Here is a 19,434-nt window from a genome sequence, read left to right on the forward strand (position 1 = left end):
CGTGTTCTTCTGTTGGTGGTATCGTTCAGTACTGGCGCGCTCTCCACTTCCTCCTTCTCAACGATCGTCTTCAAAGCCACTCTATTTGCCTTGCCGATAGGCTCGGCAGAGGCCGATCGATTGATGCTCGCCCCTGATGTTGACCGTAAGAGACTAGCAGTAGATCTCGATCGCGTCATCTTCGTTTGCTTTTTCTCCTGACTCTCATCAACCTCGGCAGAGGAAGGGTTGGCTGTTTCCTGCTCATCTCTATCCTCTACAATCTCTTCTGGGAAAACCTGCTTACTGAAGTCCACACTTTCTGCACTCGTAGATGAATCATTGCTGGATAGTTCTCCCACGTTAGTAGTCTCATTTTGCTGAACAACGTGTCCGAAGTCTTCAATCGGAACGGCAGGCGAATCATTACTACGGCGCAGCTCGGAGATTAACTCCTCGTGATTGCGTGTGCGTGCTAGCGTTTCCTTGACGGGCCATTGTCGCACAATTGGAGTCTCGTCGTGTTTAGTGTCACACGAAATCGCATGGGACTTGACTGGATCGCCAACAGTTTTCGTCAAACCATCCTTGCCGTCGGTCACAAACACGGCAAGTTGTTCACGACCGGCCTTGACTTTGCGGCACGTTTCACTGTGCGCTTCGGACGTCAAGTCGGAGAGTGTTGTTCCTATGTGGCTGATATATCTATTCTGCTCACTCAGAATGTTGCTGCGTTCCTGTGTGTCACGCTCGCGCTTCTGGTCTGCCTCCTTCACGAAATTTGTTCGCTGTTGAGCCATGCCATCTAAGCTTTCGACAGCGATGATTTGCGCTGCATCCGTCTCCTTTGTCAGAGTATGCAGCAACGACTGCACGTTTGAGGCCGAGTTCGAGGCCGTAGTGCATGTAGTTGCGAGTGAGGCACTCTTGTCCTGCACGGTCGACTTGAGTTCGTCAGCACCCTCGCTGCACTTTGAGAAAAACCCGTCACATTTCGTTTTCGTTGTTTCTGATGCTCTAACAATTGCTTCTTTGAGCTCGTTAGATACGAGTTCGGCGTCCTCAATTTTTGAGGCCACCATAGCCGAAGCCATTCTTCGACTCTCCGCGCTTTCCCGCTCAAATTCGTTCATGACTGCAGTCACCTGAGCAACTAAGTTAGATCGTGTCCTCTTGACAAATTCCGCTTGCTTTTCCGCCTGCTCTTCACCAACAATTTTCAGAGCCCCAAAGAGTTCAGCTTGCCGCTTTACTTGCCATGAGACATTGGAGTTCAGGTCTGCAATCGTTTCCAAAATATCCGTAGATAGAAGTTCTCTATGCGATTCCTCCATCGCCGAATGGGACCCGATGGCAGATTGCACCTCTCCCATGATTTCGCGGGTGTTGTCCAGCATTGATTTGATAGTAGCACTGGAGTCGGAAACATTCCGGGAGGTCTCTGCCACTCTTGCCTTGTGTTGACTGAGCGCCTTTCGCAAGGAATCAAATACCTCTTCATCCTTACTGTGAAACTTTGTAGAAAGCTCTCGGTCGGCATCTTCATGCACCTTCTCGATTTTGGAAAAGCGAGTAGAAAATTCTTCCAGTTGCAAGTTCATGGACCCAAGCGAGTTGTTCAATTTTTCCAGTAGAACCTTTGAATCTGTCTCTGAGTCCTGAAGGAGAGAGACATGCGTTTCTTCGTGAGCCTGCAGAGAATCAGATATTTCAGCAACTCCTCTCGCGACGGTGTTCTGCAAAGTAAGAAGATTCTCGAAATTCTCTTTCTCGAGCTCCTGCTTCGCATTTACCCTCGTGTGAAGGGCCCGGATGTCTCCCACACATAAATCAAGTGTACCTTGCAATTCAATGCCTTTCTGATGGAGCTCAACTTCGGTTCCAACATGCTTTCGCACAAGGTGGGCATTCTCCGCCTTTTGTTGACGGACGACTTCGAGCGTGTTTTGGGTAGATGATAGTTCTCCCTTCACCGCTTCTAATTCCTGCTTCGTCAGTGACAGCTGCTTCTGATCTCTTGCGAGAGCATCTTGCGTCCGGTCAAGCTTTTCCTTCAAATTAGCTGCCTTCTTCTCAAAGTCTTCATTTCGTGTCTCAAGTTGGGAAATGGTGTCTTTCTGTTGATTAGCAATTGCTTGCAAACGCTGAAATTCGTCGGCTGGGAGATATACACCATTCTTCGTGCGGTTGGCATCAAGCTCTCTCTTGAGCTTCTGAATTTCTTCAGTGTACTCTTTCAGGAGAACATGCTTTGCGATCATCTGGTTAACTGTTGGCCTATTCTTAATACTCTTGGCTCGGTATGCGTAGTCTAGTGTGGAGGCAGTTTCCTCGGCACTACTGGAACCAGGGGTTACGGTTGCAATAACACAGGTCTTGTTTCGCCCTCCTAGCGATTCTTGCAGAAGCCTGGTAAGCTTTGAGTCTCTGTATGGAACATGTGGGTGCCGGTCAACAAGAGCGGTGATAACACGGCCTAGAGTCAAAAGACTTTGATTGATGTTTCCCGCTTCCCTCGCACGTCCTTTGACAGCGCCACTCCTGCCAACGTTTTCAGAACCTGCTAGATCAACAAGATTGAGCTTACCAACCTTGAGGAGATCGGCTCCTTCTGGAGTGGACTCTTTGATGTGAATAGTAATGGAGAATACTGAATGGGATCGAGATGAATACTTGTTCATCAGGGTCTCCGCAGTCCGACGCTTTACAGCCGACTTGTCCAAGACAGCAAAAATTTCCTCTTCGCTTCGTACGACGATGTCCTCGAGACCTTGAACAAAAGTTCCCTTCTGCGGGTCCTCATACATACGGAGAGTATCATTGACGACATCCGCAGGACCAAGAAGGTCTGAGAGCTGCTCGTTGTAGAGTTCGAGGTGACTGACACGAACCGAATGCTCATCCGTGATGCTTCGTAAATGGTCAAACACTTGTTTGACAGCGCGCGGAATAATGCCAGCATTTTCAGCAAGTCTGCGCTCCTCAAATCCAACCATATCAGCCCCTCTCCTACCTTCCATGGTATGCGTCTTCCCGGTGCCCGTCTGGCCATATGCAAAGACTGTGCAATTGTAGCCCTGCAACACCTCATCGACGATAGGCTCGACAATACCCTCATACACATCTGCTTGGGAGGCGTCGGGACCAAAGACATGGTCGTATGTATACATCTTCTTTGGATTGGCTGCTGCGGAGCCGCCTTTCCGGACGGCATTTGGCGCAGAGCAAATTACTTCTCGTCGCTCCTCAGCGCAAGTGAGGACGGTCCGTTCGCCGGAGCTGCGCTCGCGGGAGTTTAGGGGACGACATCGCACGGCGACTTGTACGTTGACGGAGCGCGGCGGGGATACCCCACGTTGACCATGGCGAACGTAGCCGCCAGGTGAGAGTGTTGATGCCATGTCGCTCAAGCGTGTGTGAAAAGGAAAGGGTGGCGGTAGGGCGGAGGGGGAAGTGTGAAGATGTCTGATTGAGAGTCAGAAGTATTTGCGGAATGAAACCCGATAAAGAAAATGTTGCAAGGCTCAGGATCAGAACGACCAGTATTGAGCCTTGGAAAAAGCAAAGGGTAGGCAATTCATGTGAATTTGTGAAGAGACTGGTTGATACACTGAGAAGAGTCGCAGCAGCTTCGGAGAGAAGATGGCCGTTTCGTTTCAGCTCCAGTAGTCTGCCTCGGTTTCTGGGACTATTCTCGTAGTACCCTTCGACGCTATGTTCGAAATGCGCTCAGCTGTCACATCATTTTGGCGCGACTTTTCAAATATTTGAAGCGAGCTTTTTTGGCGGGTTCAACTGCAATTTTTCGATAACTTTTATGAAATATCCCCTTGGTAGTAGGAGGTGCGCATTGTACATGCCCGTTGTGATCAAACCGCGCCACCCCGCTTCGCCTTGATGCGTCGGCCGCTCTATACTTGTCCACATGAACGGACACAAAACTGCTCCGCACTTCTCCAAAGACACTCCCGCTTGTTTCGGCTGAAGAGCCGCGTACAGGATCGCTAAAATTGTTACGTTTCATTCGGCAGGTAGGGTCGCACTGGCACGAAAGGGCCATCTGCTTGCTGTTGCCCTCGTTCAGCAACGATTTCGATGGGCTCTGATATCTTGTTCGAAGATGCTTGCGCACGGCCACTCTAGTTAAAGATATACTAAGGTCTAGAGTACGTATGAGAGCTAGGCAACGTGCACGACGTAGTTTTTGGTACTGTCGTTACAATGCACGGGACGCACATTATGATGCCGGCTCTTGAGATCAAGAGTTCCATCCTCCTCCACAGTCATGAACCGCGCGAATGTGTAAGGTGCTTTACTGCTCTGCTGCACAGTATAACTAAAGAGATGGAGGAACTTCCTTCGAGGAACCCCACCCAGTGTAGTACATGTCTGGTACACCGGGTGCACTAGACAGCAGATATATCTTCCGCATCGGACATAAACCCTACGAGTTGGCCCCTCGAGCTTCAACCCTTTTGTGTCTTTTAAGGATAGTGGGTGCAACGGGACAGGCGACATCCGGCAGTTGCAAAAGCATAATGGTAACAGTCAAGCCTAATGACTGTCGCTACCTTTTCTATGTCATACATATCAACTCAAGAGTGACATTTAGAAGAGTTGCTCGTGACCACAAGAACGGTGTACAGTGTCTCTTGTATCGCCTTTGTGCTCTAGGAAAGGCAGGCCAGCCGCATCGGGAAATGGGTCTATTTCCACCGAGCGATAGCATAGTGCGATGGTGTCAACAATAACAAGCAATGCCCTCGCACCCAGCGAAAGCGCTTCCACTGGGGGCATCTCCCTAGAGCCTTTGCATAGGTCGTTTCAGAAACGGCCGCAATGCTGCGTAATTAATAGTATTCGACTATAGAGGCGTACAGAACTAAGCTGGTTGTTAAGATATTGCCAGATGAGTTTTGAATTTACTAGAGATCGAATTTGATTTGTGGTTTTCTTGGTGGCCCTTGTGCAGTGAAGGATACTGGACAACATATGCACAAGACATTTTTTGGGTAATGTTCACCGACAGCCTACTCTTGTACTTAAGTTCCTTAATAACCTTCATAGCTAAGGGCGACCGCGTCTTTCCTGTTCAGGACAGACAAATATATGGGTGTTCTTGGGTGTGAATATGAAATGAAATACGAGTGACGCATGTTGCTGAAAGCCACCGATAAACGCCTATAGCCACTTTATGAAAAATAGTCAGCGAACTAGTTTAGTTTATCGATGTGTTAAAGCGTTTTACCTTATGAGTCTGCTTCTCCATTTTTGGCACTCGCCGCTAAAGCGCTGCGCGCTACTGTGAAAGGCAGAGGACTTGTGCGATAGCGCCGCACTCTTGTTACTGAGAGAGGTATTCATTTTAGCATCCAAATGAAAGCGTTCTCGTGTATGCAAATTAAAGACCCAGCCGCACGCAAAGTATGAGGCACTCTCATCGTGATGCAACTGGGCTGTGGGTCGCAGTTGCTCTTCTTGAAGGCATCAGGATGGATTTCGACCATGGAGTTACATACTGTGGTTCTCTTCCGTTGCGAGTTATATATTTACGTCGGTCATCTACATTCTCTACGCTAGCTGGCGATGAGAGTAGCGATTTCCGTTGCGACCTGTTGGAGCCTCGCAGAAAGTGGGGCAGCTTCAGCTGCTGCTGCTGCTGCCCCAAGCTCAACGCCCTTCAACGCCGATTGTTCATCACTGCACAACAGTGTTCCCATGGCAATCATTAACCTATACAGAACTTCTTCATCCTTTTCGCCAGCCGTGATCAGATTGGCAGTTGTTCGTATCACTAAAGCCTTATCGCCTGGGCTCGCTTTCCCTTCATGTAAGCTCACCGCGTAGTTAATCATCAGCGATCCAACTGTTTCTCGAGCACGTCGATTGCTGCTCTTCGCAGCAGACGCCACCGCGTTTATGATTGTCTCCTGCTCGGACAGAACTTTCGTTCCTGACACTCGGTTTCCGAACATGTTACACAAAAATCTGCACCCCATGATGTAGACAGGAGCGGAGGCTTCATCAGCGGAGAGATGCCTCAAGATATCGGCGAGCACTTCGCCATTTCTGGAACCAAAAAAGTACGCGCACCCAGTGGGCAAAGATATAACCAATCGGGCCACGTCAAGCACTGGGAACGCATGGCTTGTCGGCCATTTAAGCAGCTTTTCGACGATGGCGCAGTCCTCATTATCCAGTATCGAAACTGCACCCCCTCTGGTCTTCAACTTCGGCATTAGGGAAGCACCAAAAACAGTTGCTTCTTCCTGGCTCAACGCCAAGTCTGAGCCATTCTTTGCAAATTCAGTATTGACGTCGCTCACCTTGGCCTGAATTCTTTCGATTTGGTCCGTGCTCTTGTAAAGAACGATCCCATTCGAGTGAGGGATGAGTTTTCGTGGTGGTGGCAGTTTCCCTGGTGGAACACCAGAGCCCCCTGGAACATATCGGGATCCCCCTGTTAACGGGTCTCCCCGATTTGAGCTGGCCGTGGCACCGCCTCCTGGAACATATCGAGACCCCCCAGTGAGAGGATCCCCTCGACTTGTAGATGCGCCTGCTGAGCCACCTGGCACGTACCTAGACCCACCCGTTAATGGATCCGATGCCTGCACGGCTGTTGATCGAAGGGCGTCTGCGGGAACCTGCTGTTCAATGAACTGAGCGATTTGATCGATAAACTCCTGACTGAGTTCGTTCTCATCGATAAACCGCTGCGCTGCAGCGTACGGGTTTTCGCCGCGATTGAACCCGAGCTTTTCTTTTTTCCCGCCTTCGCCGACTTCGACTTCAAATGTAAAATCATAGGACTTTCCGTTCACAGTGCCCGAACTTGCAGGACCAGCGGGGTTATCAACAACTTGTCCAACTTTTGTCCATTTGCTTTCAGCGGCAGACCACATGTACACGTCTGCAGTACCTGCTGCAGTCTTTACTATCTTATTCTCGCCGTCCTTCTTACCTGGCGTTGAAAGGGCTTTCTCTACCTCTGGGAGTTTGCTAACATCCACGCCACCAATCACCCTGGTGTTCACCTGTCTTTCTGAGATGGCCTTTTCAAAAGTGGAGAGCACATCCGCATCGGCAACTGCATCGGGATCTCGAGTGAATACTCTCGCAACGCCATCACTACATGCCGTGACTAAGTCGCCTCCTGGACACAGGCAAGCACTCCAAACAGTCCCTGGATGCATCAGCGTTTGTATACATGCGGGCGGTGTCATGGCTGTAAGATCTGCTTCAACGACCCTGACGGCATTGTCTTCGCCGCCCGTCACAAATGTCCACTTGCCCGCATCTTCCTCGCGGGCGTCGATCGAATAAATGTAGCTGCCATCATGCAGATCGGATATTCGATGACCGACTGAATACACTGCACCGTCGCTGCTCCAATACACCATTGCCGAGTCGTTTGCTACGGTGACAAAGCCACCATTCGGACCAGCAACTACGCCTCGCACCACATCAGTATGAGACGCCGGAAGCTGCATCCCCTGCGATCCGTCACGATTCCACAGACGCACCGTTTTGTCCGCAGCGACAGTGACCAGGCGTCCATCCGGCAAGCCGGCAACGCCCCAAACCGCTGCTTCGTGTCCCTTCAAAACGGTGAGACATGTACCCGATATCAAATCCCAAACCCTCGCCGTCTTATCCCAGGACGCTGAGATAACCTTCTTTTCAGACTGCGGTCCAGGAAGGACGGCGACTGCGCAGACCGGACCCTCGTGACCTCTCAGCACGGTGGTACATTCGCCGCTCTTGACATCCCAAACGCGCAGCGTGTTGTCGCTGGATGCAGTGATGAGCCTCTCGGCATCTGCAAAGGCGACCGCATTGACAAAATGATCGTGCCCACGCAGAAGCTTGACTGGCTCTAGACCATCCTTGTCCCAGAGCGCCACTGTCTTGTCGCGGCTTGCGGTTGCAATTTGGCCAGTGGGTGATGATGCAACGCCTCGCACATCAGTGGTGTGTGCACGGAGTTCAGCCCGGAGCTTGAACATTGTGAATGTTGGACAAGATCGCGTAATGCCTCGCAATGCCGCAGGCATTAATCGTTGCTTGCTAGTCCTAGGGGCTTCCGGGGCTCGACTGGTGGCAACGTCATGCTGGAATGTGCTCTGTCAGAATTCAATCACCAAAAAGTTCAAAATTTTTGTTTAAAAAGAAAGGTCTGCCAATGATGCTGGTGGTGTGCTGTACTGTACCAAAGGTAACAAAAACTCCTACAGCCAGTAACCCGTCTGGCACTTTGGTACAGTGCTGGCCAAAATGATAGGGACACAGGCTATTCGCACTGTGGCAGCCCCCTTTTGCTCCAATGATAAAAGAGAAGAGGCTCTGTACACGTATTGGGCGAGCTAAACGTGATGGAAAAGACGGTTTTATAGAATAAAAAAAAGCCTTGGAGCTGTAAGGCAAAAACGTGTTTACGGCATGGCCATAATGATAGGGACAACAGGAACTAACTCGAGTTTTGGCGTAAAACGCAAACTGCGTTCCGCCGAAAGGCGTAAAGGCCATGCTAAGGCTACACTCGAGGGGTCTGCAGACGGTTGTGCAGAAAACAGTCGGTTGGTAGCTCGGAGAAATGGGAAGAGGCAAAGTCCTGAACGAGCACGAAAGGGGGCTTATCCCTGGTCTTTCTCAAGGCGGTAGAACCATTCGAGACATCGCTGCTCGTGTGCAGCGCTCCAAGAACGTAATTTCTAACTTCCTGCGCGCACCGTTGGAATATGGGAGAAAAAAATCGCCAGGAAGACCGCAAAAGCTATCTCCCACCGACAAGAGAAGGTTACTTCGGGCTGCTTCAAATGAAACAAAATGCTCTAACACGCTTCGTCAGGAGCTGGGACTCTCTGTTGCCTCACAGTCAATCCGCCGTACGCTGCACAACGACCCGAACTTCCAATTCAAGAAGATGGTGTCGGCTCCAATGATGCTGCCCCTTCATCTCGTCGCTCGTGAAAATTTTGCGTGCGAGAAGCTGACATGGTGTCCTGCAGATTGGTATAAAGTCATCTGGTCCGACGAAAAAAAGTTCAATCTCGACGGACCAGATGGCTTCGCCTTCTATTGGCACGATCTGAGGAAGGACAAGCGCATATTCTCGAGAAGGCAAGGAGGTGGGAATTCGGTCATGTTTTGGGGGGGTTTTGTGGGACGAAGAAATGCGAATTGGTGTTGCTCGAAGGAAATCAGAACGCAGAGGACTACATACAGACATTAGAAAGTTATTCGCTACCGTTTATTGATCAGGAGCTGGACGCAGGATGGCTATACATGCATGACGGAGCTTCTATTTACAGGGCACATCGGGTCAGGCAGTTTTTTGAGAAGGAAGAGGTGCCGGTTATGGACTGGCCGGCAAAGTCCCCGGACTCAAATCCTATAGAAAATCTCTGGGGTCTGTTGGCACGTGCTGTATACGCTGTTTGTCGTCAATTTGACAACGTCGAAGAGCTTAAAGAGGCCGTTTGGGAAGCCTGGGATAACATCACAACGGACACACTGAAATCCCTTTTGGGGTCCATGCAACGACGCTGCACGGACTGTTATCTTGCCAAGGGAGGTGCGACGAAGTACTGAGGTGAGTATTGCGCATACATGGGGTCCGGATAATGGGGTACAGGTCTTGTCCCTATCATTATGGCCATGCCGTAAACACGTTTTGCCTTATAGTTCCGAGGCTGTTTTTGTTCTATAAAACCGTTTTTTCTATCACGTTTAGCTCTCCCAATACGTGTGCAGAGCCTCGTCTCATTTATCATTGGAGCAAAAGGGGGCTGCCACAGTGCGAATAGCCTGTGTCCCTATCATTTTGGCTAGCACTGTAGCATGCGGGTCTTTCCTAGAGCACCCCTACTGGTTTAGTTATATTTCGAGGTTAAATATGAGAAATTTAGCGTTTGGAGATAACGATTCTAGGCGCAACACTACCGGTTAGAGGCAAATTCAAACGTGTTGGGCAGTGATTGGATCTTTGGGCAGCCGTGACGGTCATCCAGTACGAGGGATCGTAGTGGTGGTGCTGTACGGATACACTGTGGGGGACGTCTCCGGTTCCCATCTCCTCAAGCCCCACATGACACCATCATGCCCTGGAGGAAGGGCGGGGAGGAGAGGAGGAGGAAAGGAAGAAGGGAAGGCATCAGGAAGAATGCAGGAGGGGGGCAGTGGCGGGTAAATTCAGCTTGGGATGGGGGTGTTGGGGGTGTTCCCTGTGCACAGAAAGCAATGTGTTCCCTGTGCACAAAGAACATTGCTCGCGCCGAGTCAGTAGAATTGGCGCGGGTTTTTGGTAATTTTTCCAAGTGGCGCAATTCTACTCGCATCTCTATTTGCGCAAATGAGTAAATCTATCTCCATCCGGTCGGCTGCTTGGAGATAGATTTACACAAAATGGTAAAATTTTTAGAGATACTCACTCCACTAGGTCTCCAAGGTAAATAGTCAGTTTCAAAGCAGTTGATTGGAACTGTCTCAAGTGCCAAGCCAAAAAGGAAGTGTGAAATAGCGCAGAAATAATCTAAATGTCTGTACACACGCAAAAATATATGATTGGAGATCGGGTGAATACGCAAACACCCTTTCATTTGTAAATTTGTTTATGAGTACCCAAACCAACGCTCTATACGTATTTGAGGCCCCCCGAACAGCCACAGCCATTTCCATGGCTGGAAGTCATCACATGAGGGGGTCATTGTGCGAAATTGAACATCCATGCGCTGATGACGCCTTTGTCGATAGCGTTCTTGCCCCATTTTTCTCTTTTCCCCTTGCTGCTCGCCGATAGCATATTGACGATTCTTCATCCTTCTGAAGGCTTGCACATCTTCCGCTCGTAGCGGGTTCCAACGCACATGCATGTTTGTGAGCCCAACACACATTTGGAAGAACTTGTCATAATTCTTCTCACTCCATCGAAATTTCGAAGCCACTACAGTCCAGAGGCCGCACATGCGCCCAAAGAAATTCTTCACAATGATCCGATCCCCTGCGACCTTTCGGTTAAAAATCTCGTCCTCTGCTGCAAGAGCTCCGTTTCGAGGTTTCTTTTGCGGGGTAGTAGTTCGTAGAAATTAACCTCCACCTTGATAGCCTTTGTCAGCAAGCACAGCCCACTGGTCCGGATATTTGTCGACCAGCAAGCCAATATCGTTTACAACGTTATCCTCTCCACTGTTCGTCAACGCAACCTTATGAAAATTTATCATGTCGTGGTAGATGTCGATATCGGATACAGACCCCGGGTAATGGCTAGTGCAACCAACGGCAATTCCAATCGGGAGCACAGAGACTTCGACCTTATAGCTATAGAGCTTATGTTTTCCACTGAAGTACTTTTTGCCTTCTTGCATGACACCCGTCGGCCTGTTAGCCTGCTGAAATGTGACGTCCGTTGCGTAGCGAGCATACGGGAAACTCTTAAACGTTCGGCGATTGTCTATTACTCTTCCCATTCCCCAGCGCCTGCCGAAAGACGTAACATATCGGTTGTAAATCTCCTCGGAAACGATGTCCATATAACCCATGATGAGACGTTCAAACGTCGGCCCCTTGATGTCGAACATTTTCCCCAGGAAGTCCCATTGGCCTCCATGTTTTACCACTACCAATAGCATGAACATGACGTCTTTCGCCTTGTATGCCGACTTCCTCCCTCTCCCTGTGTTCCAAATTTGGAGAATGTGATCTTTAAAATGGCCCCAAATTGTCTGATACTGAGCTGCATTGAAGTTGGTAGGCTGAAGAATGGTCGCTGATCCGCCGTTACTGTAAAAGGTATCAAAAATTGGGGAGTCGGAGTCAGAATCTTCGTCAGAGTCGGGACGGTCCTGCTCCGAGCCGTAGTCTTCCAGCTCTTGTTGGCGAGTTAATGCGGCATCTGCCAAAAGTTGCAAGGCTGTGGCGGCTTGGCCGTTACTGATGACCATTTTGAGGACGGCCGAAGCGCTGGGGGATGCTGAATGTGGCTTCTCGGAGATGGAGGTGTCGCAGTCGCAAATGTCTATGTACACTGCAGTTGTTCTGTGCAAAGATTTGCACCGATTTGAGAAGACCGCTCATTTATGAATGACATTGCTGTAACTGAACTCATGCTGTCATCTCTTGAAAAGATCGACCAAATGCGCCAATAATTGATTTTACTAGTTTACACATTCACATTTTTTGGCCGGATGGATTTGGGGAAATACTTAGCTTTTTGCCAATGCAAGGGGTCTATTTGGTAACGATTCTCTAACCACGTTGAAAGCGATAAACTGACAAAAGGTACTACTAGTGTCTAGGTGACAAATGACCTCATATGAGGTCACTTTTCAACTTTTTTTTTCTGTACTTGCGCTAGCTCAACAAGATGGAAAAAGATACTCTCGCCACCGCAGTTGACTTCTGCGTTGCGGAAGGGCGGGGTTTGGTGAGACCTGCACGTCTTTTCCAGCCATTTTTGAAATGCCCGAAAAAGGAGCCTTTTTGACCAACCTCAACACGTTTTATGTTGATTTCTTCGAAACCAAAACGCCTGTTCAAAAAGCCAACTCATCATTGAAACTTCATTAGAATCTTAGTCTCTCTCTGCATTGGAAACTATCATCCCAACGTTTGCCAAGATGTTAATGCCGAGGGCAAATACGTTAAAGAAATAGTGTCCAAACTGACTTTTAAAGTTTCGATTTAATTTATATATTTTTTGCAAAAAAACCGGCCTCATATGAGGTCAAATTGCTTGTCGTCTAGAAACTAGAGCTGGTCGTGACCAAATCTATCTCCAAAAATCAAACATTTACTCATTTACTCAGCCACTAGGGGTGCTCCTCATATCTGTTTTTCACGGACACAACATGTACACATGACAAGAGCCCCATCTTCGTCGACAACCTGATAACGAGCCTCTGATCAGCTGCCCTATTACTGCAGTTATTAGAGGTCCGTTAAAATAAGTGAGTACTGGGCGACTCCGAAAAACATAAATTGTGTACACACACATTTGTTTGTGTATGTGTGTCGAATTTTATGCCTTGGCACGGAAATGCATGTGACAAAAATTTGTGTAAGACACATTTAATGCCAATTCACCCTCAGTGAGGTGGCAGCACGCCGGCGGACGTATTGCGATACCCCCTTCACGCCCTATCCTATGATACCCAAATGAGAAATCTCCTCGTTGTTTTGCTGTTGCAACGCGCAAAAAGGCAACGCACCATCACTTTTCGTCAGCGCCTCAACACGGAAGGGCGAAGACCACGAGACAGGCGGGTAACAAGGAGTTCATTGCAACACCCCTCTACATCTCCATTTTCCATTGTGTTTGGTTCAGGATGTGACCAATCCCTTATCACACTTTGCGGGTTCGATCATGCTTCTTTTCGCTACCTCCTCCCCTGTTTGAACCCCTTTATCTCCGTTTCACACCCTACAGCTCCGACGGATTTATTCGCATCATCACGCGACGGCGCACGCGAAGGGTAAGACCTCGGTCGCTAGCGGCTGTCCACTGCTTAGCTCTCACACTTTGCTGGTACAGGACAAGGGGTTCTAGTATGGTCTTGCCAATGCTATTAGGCATAACTGCTTCTGCTTGATCTATATTGTTACGATTCGGTCGCCGCTTGTTGAGGCGCATCCTCAACTCTGATCATAAAGCTCGCATTAAAATGCCCACAGTGCAAGAGATTAGGCATTACAAAGAAGCCATTTCCGCAAAGTACTCTCTTCTTCGAGATATGTACGCCATGGCGGATGGACTGAAGCTTTATCTACAGGAGAGCGGGAACGGTGTAATTCAGAACATGTTTTACAATGGGCAACATGATCACTAGGTCGGAAACGTACTTGTTTTTGTGCCTTCCGGCGTAGTGATCGCGTCAGCGTACAATGCTCCCTGGTGTCTCCGTGACTCGGTAATTGCCGAATGGGGCAATGTATATCGGAAACTTGAGGAAACATTTGAAAATCATGGTGCGACGTGCGTTGTAGATTCTGCGTTTAGTAAGAGAGACTACCCTTTTCTTCTCAAATCTGCGCAAGATATGCCAATGAGCGGTGACCGAAATGTTCATCAGAAGGCGCATCAAGCGACATCCGTCAGGCAAGCATCAGAGTGGGGAATGAGAGCCTTTCAAGGCTCTTTTCCGAGATTGAAAGATCGTTTTTCTATGAGGAGCGAGGCAAGAGGAAAATCATACTCCATCTCCCCATTTTTCTCTTCAATTTGAGAACCCAGTTGGTTGGCATCAATCAGATACTCAATACCTACATGCCATATCTGGGCGTCGATGCGAACCATTTGCTGTTTCGAAACGTATGAGAGGCCACCACTCGCCCCTACATATTTCGCCAGCAATGAGCGGCACGCGAGCAGCGCGACTGGCTTGGCAGAGAGGTGGCTGGCGCGTTCGATGGTGGACTGCACGGTGGAGTGACGGGCCAAGTGAGCGGGGCAGCGATGGGTCACTAGGGGGTAGACTTGCAGCGGGCCGGAGACGGGGACCGGGGGTTTGATGTGGGTAGTATGCGGGGGCGTGCGCACAAGGACCCACAGGCACTTGTACAGGGGCGGGGTGGCGTGCGCGGGGCGGTGTGTGCTGGAGAGGTGAGCTGTCAGGACGGCTCTCCCAGCATCGGGATCGGGCGGAGGCTCGCGGCGGGGTGCGTGGGGCTGTATGTGACCAAGACGTGGGCAAGGGCGGGGGACAAAGCTGGGAGGGTAGCGGTCGGGATCGACAGCGTGGGCGTGACGAGGACGAAGAGGGTGGCGCCGATATTGCTCTCGGTCAGAGGAGTGGAAAGGGAGGTCGCCCCGTGAAGGATTTGAGCGTCGTGTTGTACCGTATTTCATACTCACGGGATATAAATGTGTCGGTGCAGAAGGTGCTCTAAGAACTTGGTTCCAGAATATAATTTAGAAACGCGTGAGTAGGTCAGACGTCTTTCGAACAACTGCATGCCCGAGAATCCGGACAGTCTCGTCTTGTTCGACGGCTTTTTTGTTGCTCAGGATTAGAATACCGCAAGTACCGCTCCTCTTTACTGTATTTATTGATATCTTCATGTCGTTGATTCAAGGAAATGGGAATTCTGCCTCACCGCAATGACTGGTAATTTTGTGGAACGTGTGACAGACAAATACGCGAATGCGGTGAATGGTGTGGTGTACATTCGGACCTTGGCGCTATACGTTATTAAATCTAGCGAAGTACGAGATTTTTCACCTCGTTGTATATCGGATAGGCAGCAGCTGTACGATGAACTCTATATCCCCCTCGTAAGAGGTATTGTATGTTTAGCGAAACCGATAGCGTCTTCGTGAACCTCCATATGTCCTTTCAACAGATGATGAGGCAAACAGTTCGACTCCTTTTCGAGACATAGCGTGGGCAGCAGCCAGAGCGCTCCGATTCAGAATGCGCGAGAGCAGAGAAATGGACATGCCAGGGCCATCCCCGGCGACACCACTCGATGTTTGCAGCAAAGGATAATGCAAAGCTTGGGATGTTGATGGCAACCGGTGCTTCCATTTTAATTTCCATGTTTCTTTTTGCATTCTCATTCTGTTCTGAGCATCTCCAGGTATCTCACCTTCTCCCCTGCCTGTTAAAGGCAAGTCGCTTTGTGATGTGAATATATATACACAGTAAAAACAGCAAGACAGACCAAACTCTATCAAGCCTTTAAGAAAACGAGAGTGATGGACTTTACGTTGGCCAACTACGGGTAAAACTGGTCCAAGCTGCACAACTGCATCCTCCCAATATGCTATTCTGATCCACCACCGCAGCATCATGACTTTTCATACATGCATCTCCTTACGGTCATGAAATGATCTGGTATCCTTTGGGGTTATGTTATGCCTCTTCACGGTGACTCTCACTGCCGAGGCAATGACGGCAATAAGTACGAGCCCGACAGCGCTTTGCGAGGTGGCGTAATAAACAGCCGGACCACTCCCAACGCACCTTCCACTGATAATGATTTTTTTGACGGATGAACTCCCGCATCTTTGACTAAATAGGAATATGCGGAGTTCTCTCTCGGATTCTTGCAGCGTTAGAATCTGAGCGAGCGGTCGATGATGTTAGCAGCGAGAATGTTGTTGGCGAAGGAGGTTTGGAGGCGGCGCTCGGCCGTCCAAATGTGGAGGGCTCCCAATTCATGTGGCAAGCATTACAAATGGAGCAATGCTTGCCACATGACCTGGAGGGGGGTGATGTTGCTTGATGTGATCACAGCATGGGTTTTGGGGGGAGGCTGCGGGGAAGTGGGGGCGAAGGTGGGTAATGGAGCGGGGGATGAGTAAGTTGCGCAAAAGGTGCGAACCATGACCGAGGTGCTGGAGCGATCGTCCCACGAGGTGGCTCTCAGCCACGTGACACTGTATTCACTCAGCAAGGCGGATATTTTACGGGTCTCCTGGTTGCTGCGATTTTTTCAAGTGGCAAGCATTACAGATGAATCAATACTTGCCACATGACTTAGAACGGGGGCGATGCTGCTTGATATGGTCACAGCATGGGTTTTGAGAGGAGGTTGCGTGGAAGTGGGGGCGAAGGTGGGTAATGGGGCGAGGGATGAGCAAGTGGTACAAATGGTGCGTACGATGATCGAGGAGCTGGAGCGGATGTCGAAAGAGGTGGTCGTCAGCCACAATACAATGTGGCCACTCAGCAAGGTGGATATCTTACGGGTCTCCTGATTGCTGCGATTTTGTCAGGTACATCATAAAGGCCTGCATAATCGCATCGCGATTTTTTCTGGACTTCTCCCGCTGTGTTCAGCTTCATCTCGTTCGTCTTGTCTCCTTTTTCGTTCTTCCTCCCGTTCGTAGGCTGTACTTCTTGCTTCTTCTTCCCGCCTCTCTCGAGCCTCCTGCCGCTCCCGTTCTGCCCTTTCCCGCTCAGTAATCCGGAATTCGCGTTCCTGTATAAGGGAAGCTTTCACAATTGCCACCAAATCGTCATCTTGAGAGTGACTACCGTGGCGTGATTCGTTTATGCACAATTGGAAAGGCAAGCCATATTGTAGATGGTGACGAAGACCTTAGAGGAATACCGCCTTCATCATCATTACCTTCGTCAGCATCTCTTGGACTGCTTGATTGGTTATTTTCTTCTAAGCTCATATCTTCCTCAGATCCATTTCCATCCAAATCACTGCAGTCTCCATCTCCTAAATCTACCCTTGACGTCATATCTTGCCTCAGCTTCTTTGCACGCAATACTGAAGCAGGGATTCTCGGATCTCCTGTTGGGGCTTTTTTCCTGTAAAGAATCGCAAACTTGCGGCGCAGCGAGTCTGTAGTCCGATTCGTGTCTGGGTATCGTGTCTTGTGAATGCGGCAGACTGCGTCCCACTCATCCCCTTCCACTGGCAAGTGTTCCTCTAGAATGTCTAAAAAGCTTTCCAGTTCTTTTTCTGTGAATGAGGCCCCACGCCCAGCACCATTTGATCTCTTTTTCTTGCGGCATGAGTACGTTTCTGAACACCTCGAAGAACGCTCAAACGGCGCCGAGAAGCCTCCAGCGAGTAGCAAGCAGGTGGAGGGGGGAGATCCTGACAAGAAGAAGACGGTGGACTGTGCGCGGGTAGAGAGACCGGCTAGATACTTTCATCGTCTGTCTCACGTGTTGAAAGAGATGCATGGTCGTAGCCGTAAACATTACGGCCTCGGCGCACGGTGGGAGGGGTTGTTGCTGGGACGAAGGAGCCGCCGGCTTGGGGAGAAATCTCGGGTGCCGGCTCCTCGTCGGAGTCGGTGTAGTACAACGACCAGCGAGCTCGCAGGGAGGTTATTAACCGTGCGGCCGTGTACGGGGCACACGTGGGCGGGTGTACCCACGTGTAGGGATCGCGCGCGTTGACCGACCGGCCGTGGCGTGGCGCACGTGTACAGTAGCACACGTGTCGTCCATGCGGTAGTCTACGCGTGCTACGTGTGCGCGTTAGCACACGTGTCGTGCGTGCGGTAGTCTGTAAGCAACACGCGTGTACAGTAGTGCACATGTGTAGTGGCAGCGTCCGCGCGGTAGCAGTAATTATGGCGCTAACTTTTTAATTGTGTACAGTACCCGGCACGCACTAGGCGGCAGGTACTGTAATACTGTACCACGACAGGTGTCCAAGTCGTCTCTCTTGTAGCATAACTACAAAAGAATTAGATTAGAAATTGGATCCGGCGCTGTAAGGCACGAGCCTTACAGACAGCCGGTACCACATGTGTACGGGGGTACGCGCCCCCACGTGTACTATACGTGTACGACACGTATACAGTCAGCCCCGTCGGCTGACAGGGCCGACTACAGTATTGCCGCATAGTACAGTACGTACTGTACTAAGTTACGATAGACTAATTGTACATTAAATAACGGGGCGGACCGGCGGCGGCGAAGGGGGACAAGCACGGACTTGTCCACGACCTACCGCCTAGGTCTGACTTGCAGCTTATCCTAAGCAAGCTTCCGTTAGCTACCTTAAGGCGAGACCGAGCGCGGGTAGAGGACGCGCGAGCACTTGAGCGAGCCTAGATCCACCTGCGCCCGTCAGCGCTGGAACGTAACCCAGCGCTGCTCCGGGGCGTCGAGGCGTAGATCGGCCCGCACGTCTGCGCGTCCTCCCCCCGATCCCGCTCTACCACGCTACTCGGGCCCGTGCTCCGGTTTCATTAGTTGGTCCGACTTCCCCCGTCTTCTCATACGTACGGGTCTTCCAGGACTAAGCATACACCCCTATCCGTTTAGGGGTGTTTATGCTACAGTGGTCTCCCGACCTAGAAGACCCCGAGATCTTTCCGAGAAGACTTTCCTTTTCCTCCGCGTCCGTACGCGTCGAGATGATTCAAGAATACGCCCCCTCGATCCGCTCCGAACCGGTGGATCCGAGGGCGGCCGCTATGCACGCCCCATCACCGCCGTTCGGCGACGGCGACGCTGGTCTTCGAGACGGCAAACCGTCGCCTGAGTCCCCTGAAGGACAAGCGGCGGCAATGTTCGACCGCATCGCAGACTACATCGAGTAAGTCCTTACTTCCCTCCGCATCGACGTTACGGACGCCGTCTACTCGCGCTGCATGGACGAGCTCCGATCCATCCGCAAGGGGAGGTTTGACTGCGTCACCCAGTCGCTGGAGAATCTCCGAGCACTGGTCGACCAGTTGCACTCGCGACTGGTGCTCGTCGAAGACTCGCGTCTCGAGAATCCCGCTACGTATGGGGAAGGTCGTCCCGCGAGGCGGCCCTCATCGACACGTCCTGACGCTCGTCAACCCCCCTCGGCGGAGCAACTTGGTGCCCTCGCTCACCTCACCGATGAGCTGGAGTCCACGCGGTAGCGCGCCCGTGACCTGGAACGTACCATCGCCGCAAGGCTGCCCGGTGCCCCCACGCGAGGGCCCGGTGGTGCTGTACCTCCGGATGCTGCCGCCCCGCAAGGATGGCCCCCAACTGTGGCCGAGCC

General features: G+C 50.6%; 4 protein-coding genes; 2 read left to right on the plus strand and 2 right to left on the minus strand.

Annotated features, from left to right (window-relative positions):
* The window catches only part of CHC_T00009138001 (Kinesin-related protein), a 4,080-nt gene extending 700 nt beyond the window's left edge, over positions 1 to 3,380 (minus strand). Inside the window, exons 1-3 of the mRNA XM_005711890.1 lie at positions 3,213 to 3,380; positions 1,953 to 3,152; positions 1 to 1,670 (exon numbers count right to left, since the gene is read on the minus strand). The exon at positions 1 to 1,670 is cut by the window's left edge and continues 700 nt beyond it. Of these exons, the coding sequence (XP_005711947.1) occupies positions 1 to 1,670; positions 1,953 to 3,152; positions 3,213 to 3,380 (3,038 nt within the window). The remainder of the gene's footprint in view (positions 1,671 to 1,952; positions 3,153 to 3,212) is intronic.
* Positions 3,381 to 5,498: 2,118 nt separating this feature from the next.
* On the minus strand, positions 5,499 to 8,036 carry CHC_T00008409001 (WD40-repeat containing protein). XM_005711891.1 is given in 2 exon segments: positions 5,499 to 5,555; positions 5,556 to 8,036. 1 exon segment carries the CDS (start codon positions 8,034 to 8,036, stop codon positions 5,556 to 5,558), a length of 2,481 nt encoding a protein of 826 aa, XP_005711948.1. The 3' UTR covers positions 5,499 to 5,555.
* Positions 8,037 to 8,575: 539 nt separating this feature from the next.
* CHC_T00008046001 (hypothetical protein) lies at positions 8,576 to 9,214 on the plus strand. Its single transcript, XM_005711892.1, has one exon. The coding sequence runs from the start codon at positions 8,576 to 8,578 to the stop codon at positions 9,212 to 9,214; it is 639 nt and encodes a 212-aa protein (XP_005711949.1).
* Positions 9,215 to 9,267: 53 nt separating this feature from the next.
* On the plus strand, positions 9,268 to 9,573 carry CHC_T00008047001 (hypothetical protein). The gene has a single exon (XM_005711893.1). The coding sequence runs from the start codon at positions 9,268 to 9,270 to the stop codon at positions 9,571 to 9,573; it is 306 nt and encodes a 101-aa protein (XP_005711950.1).
* Positions 9,574 to 19,434: the final 9,861 nt, after the last annotated feature.

The sequence above is a fragment of the Chondrus crispus genome, genomic scaffold (assembly GCF_000350225.1).
Source record: "Chondrus crispus Stackhouse genomic scaffold, scaffold_92, whole genome shotgun sequence".
NCBI classification, from domain to species: domain Eukaryota; phylum Rhodophyta; class Florideophyceae; order Gigartinales; family Gigartinaceae; genus Chondrus; species Chondrus crispus.

Excerpts from the sequence above, each read along its gene's own strand:
- CHC_T00008046001 (XM_005711892.1), top strand. The coding sequence starts at position 8,576 with ATGGGAAGAGGCAAAGTCCTGAACGAGCACGAAAGGGGGCTTATCCCT.
- CHC_T00008047001 (XM_005711893.1), top strand. The coding sequence starts at position 9,268 with ATGCATGACGGAGCTTCTATTTACAGGGCACATCGGGTCAGGCAGTTT.
- CHC_T00008409001 (XM_005711891.1), bottom strand. The coding sequence starts at position 8,036 with ATGCCTGCGGCATTGCGAGGCATTACGCGATCTTGTCCAACATTCACA.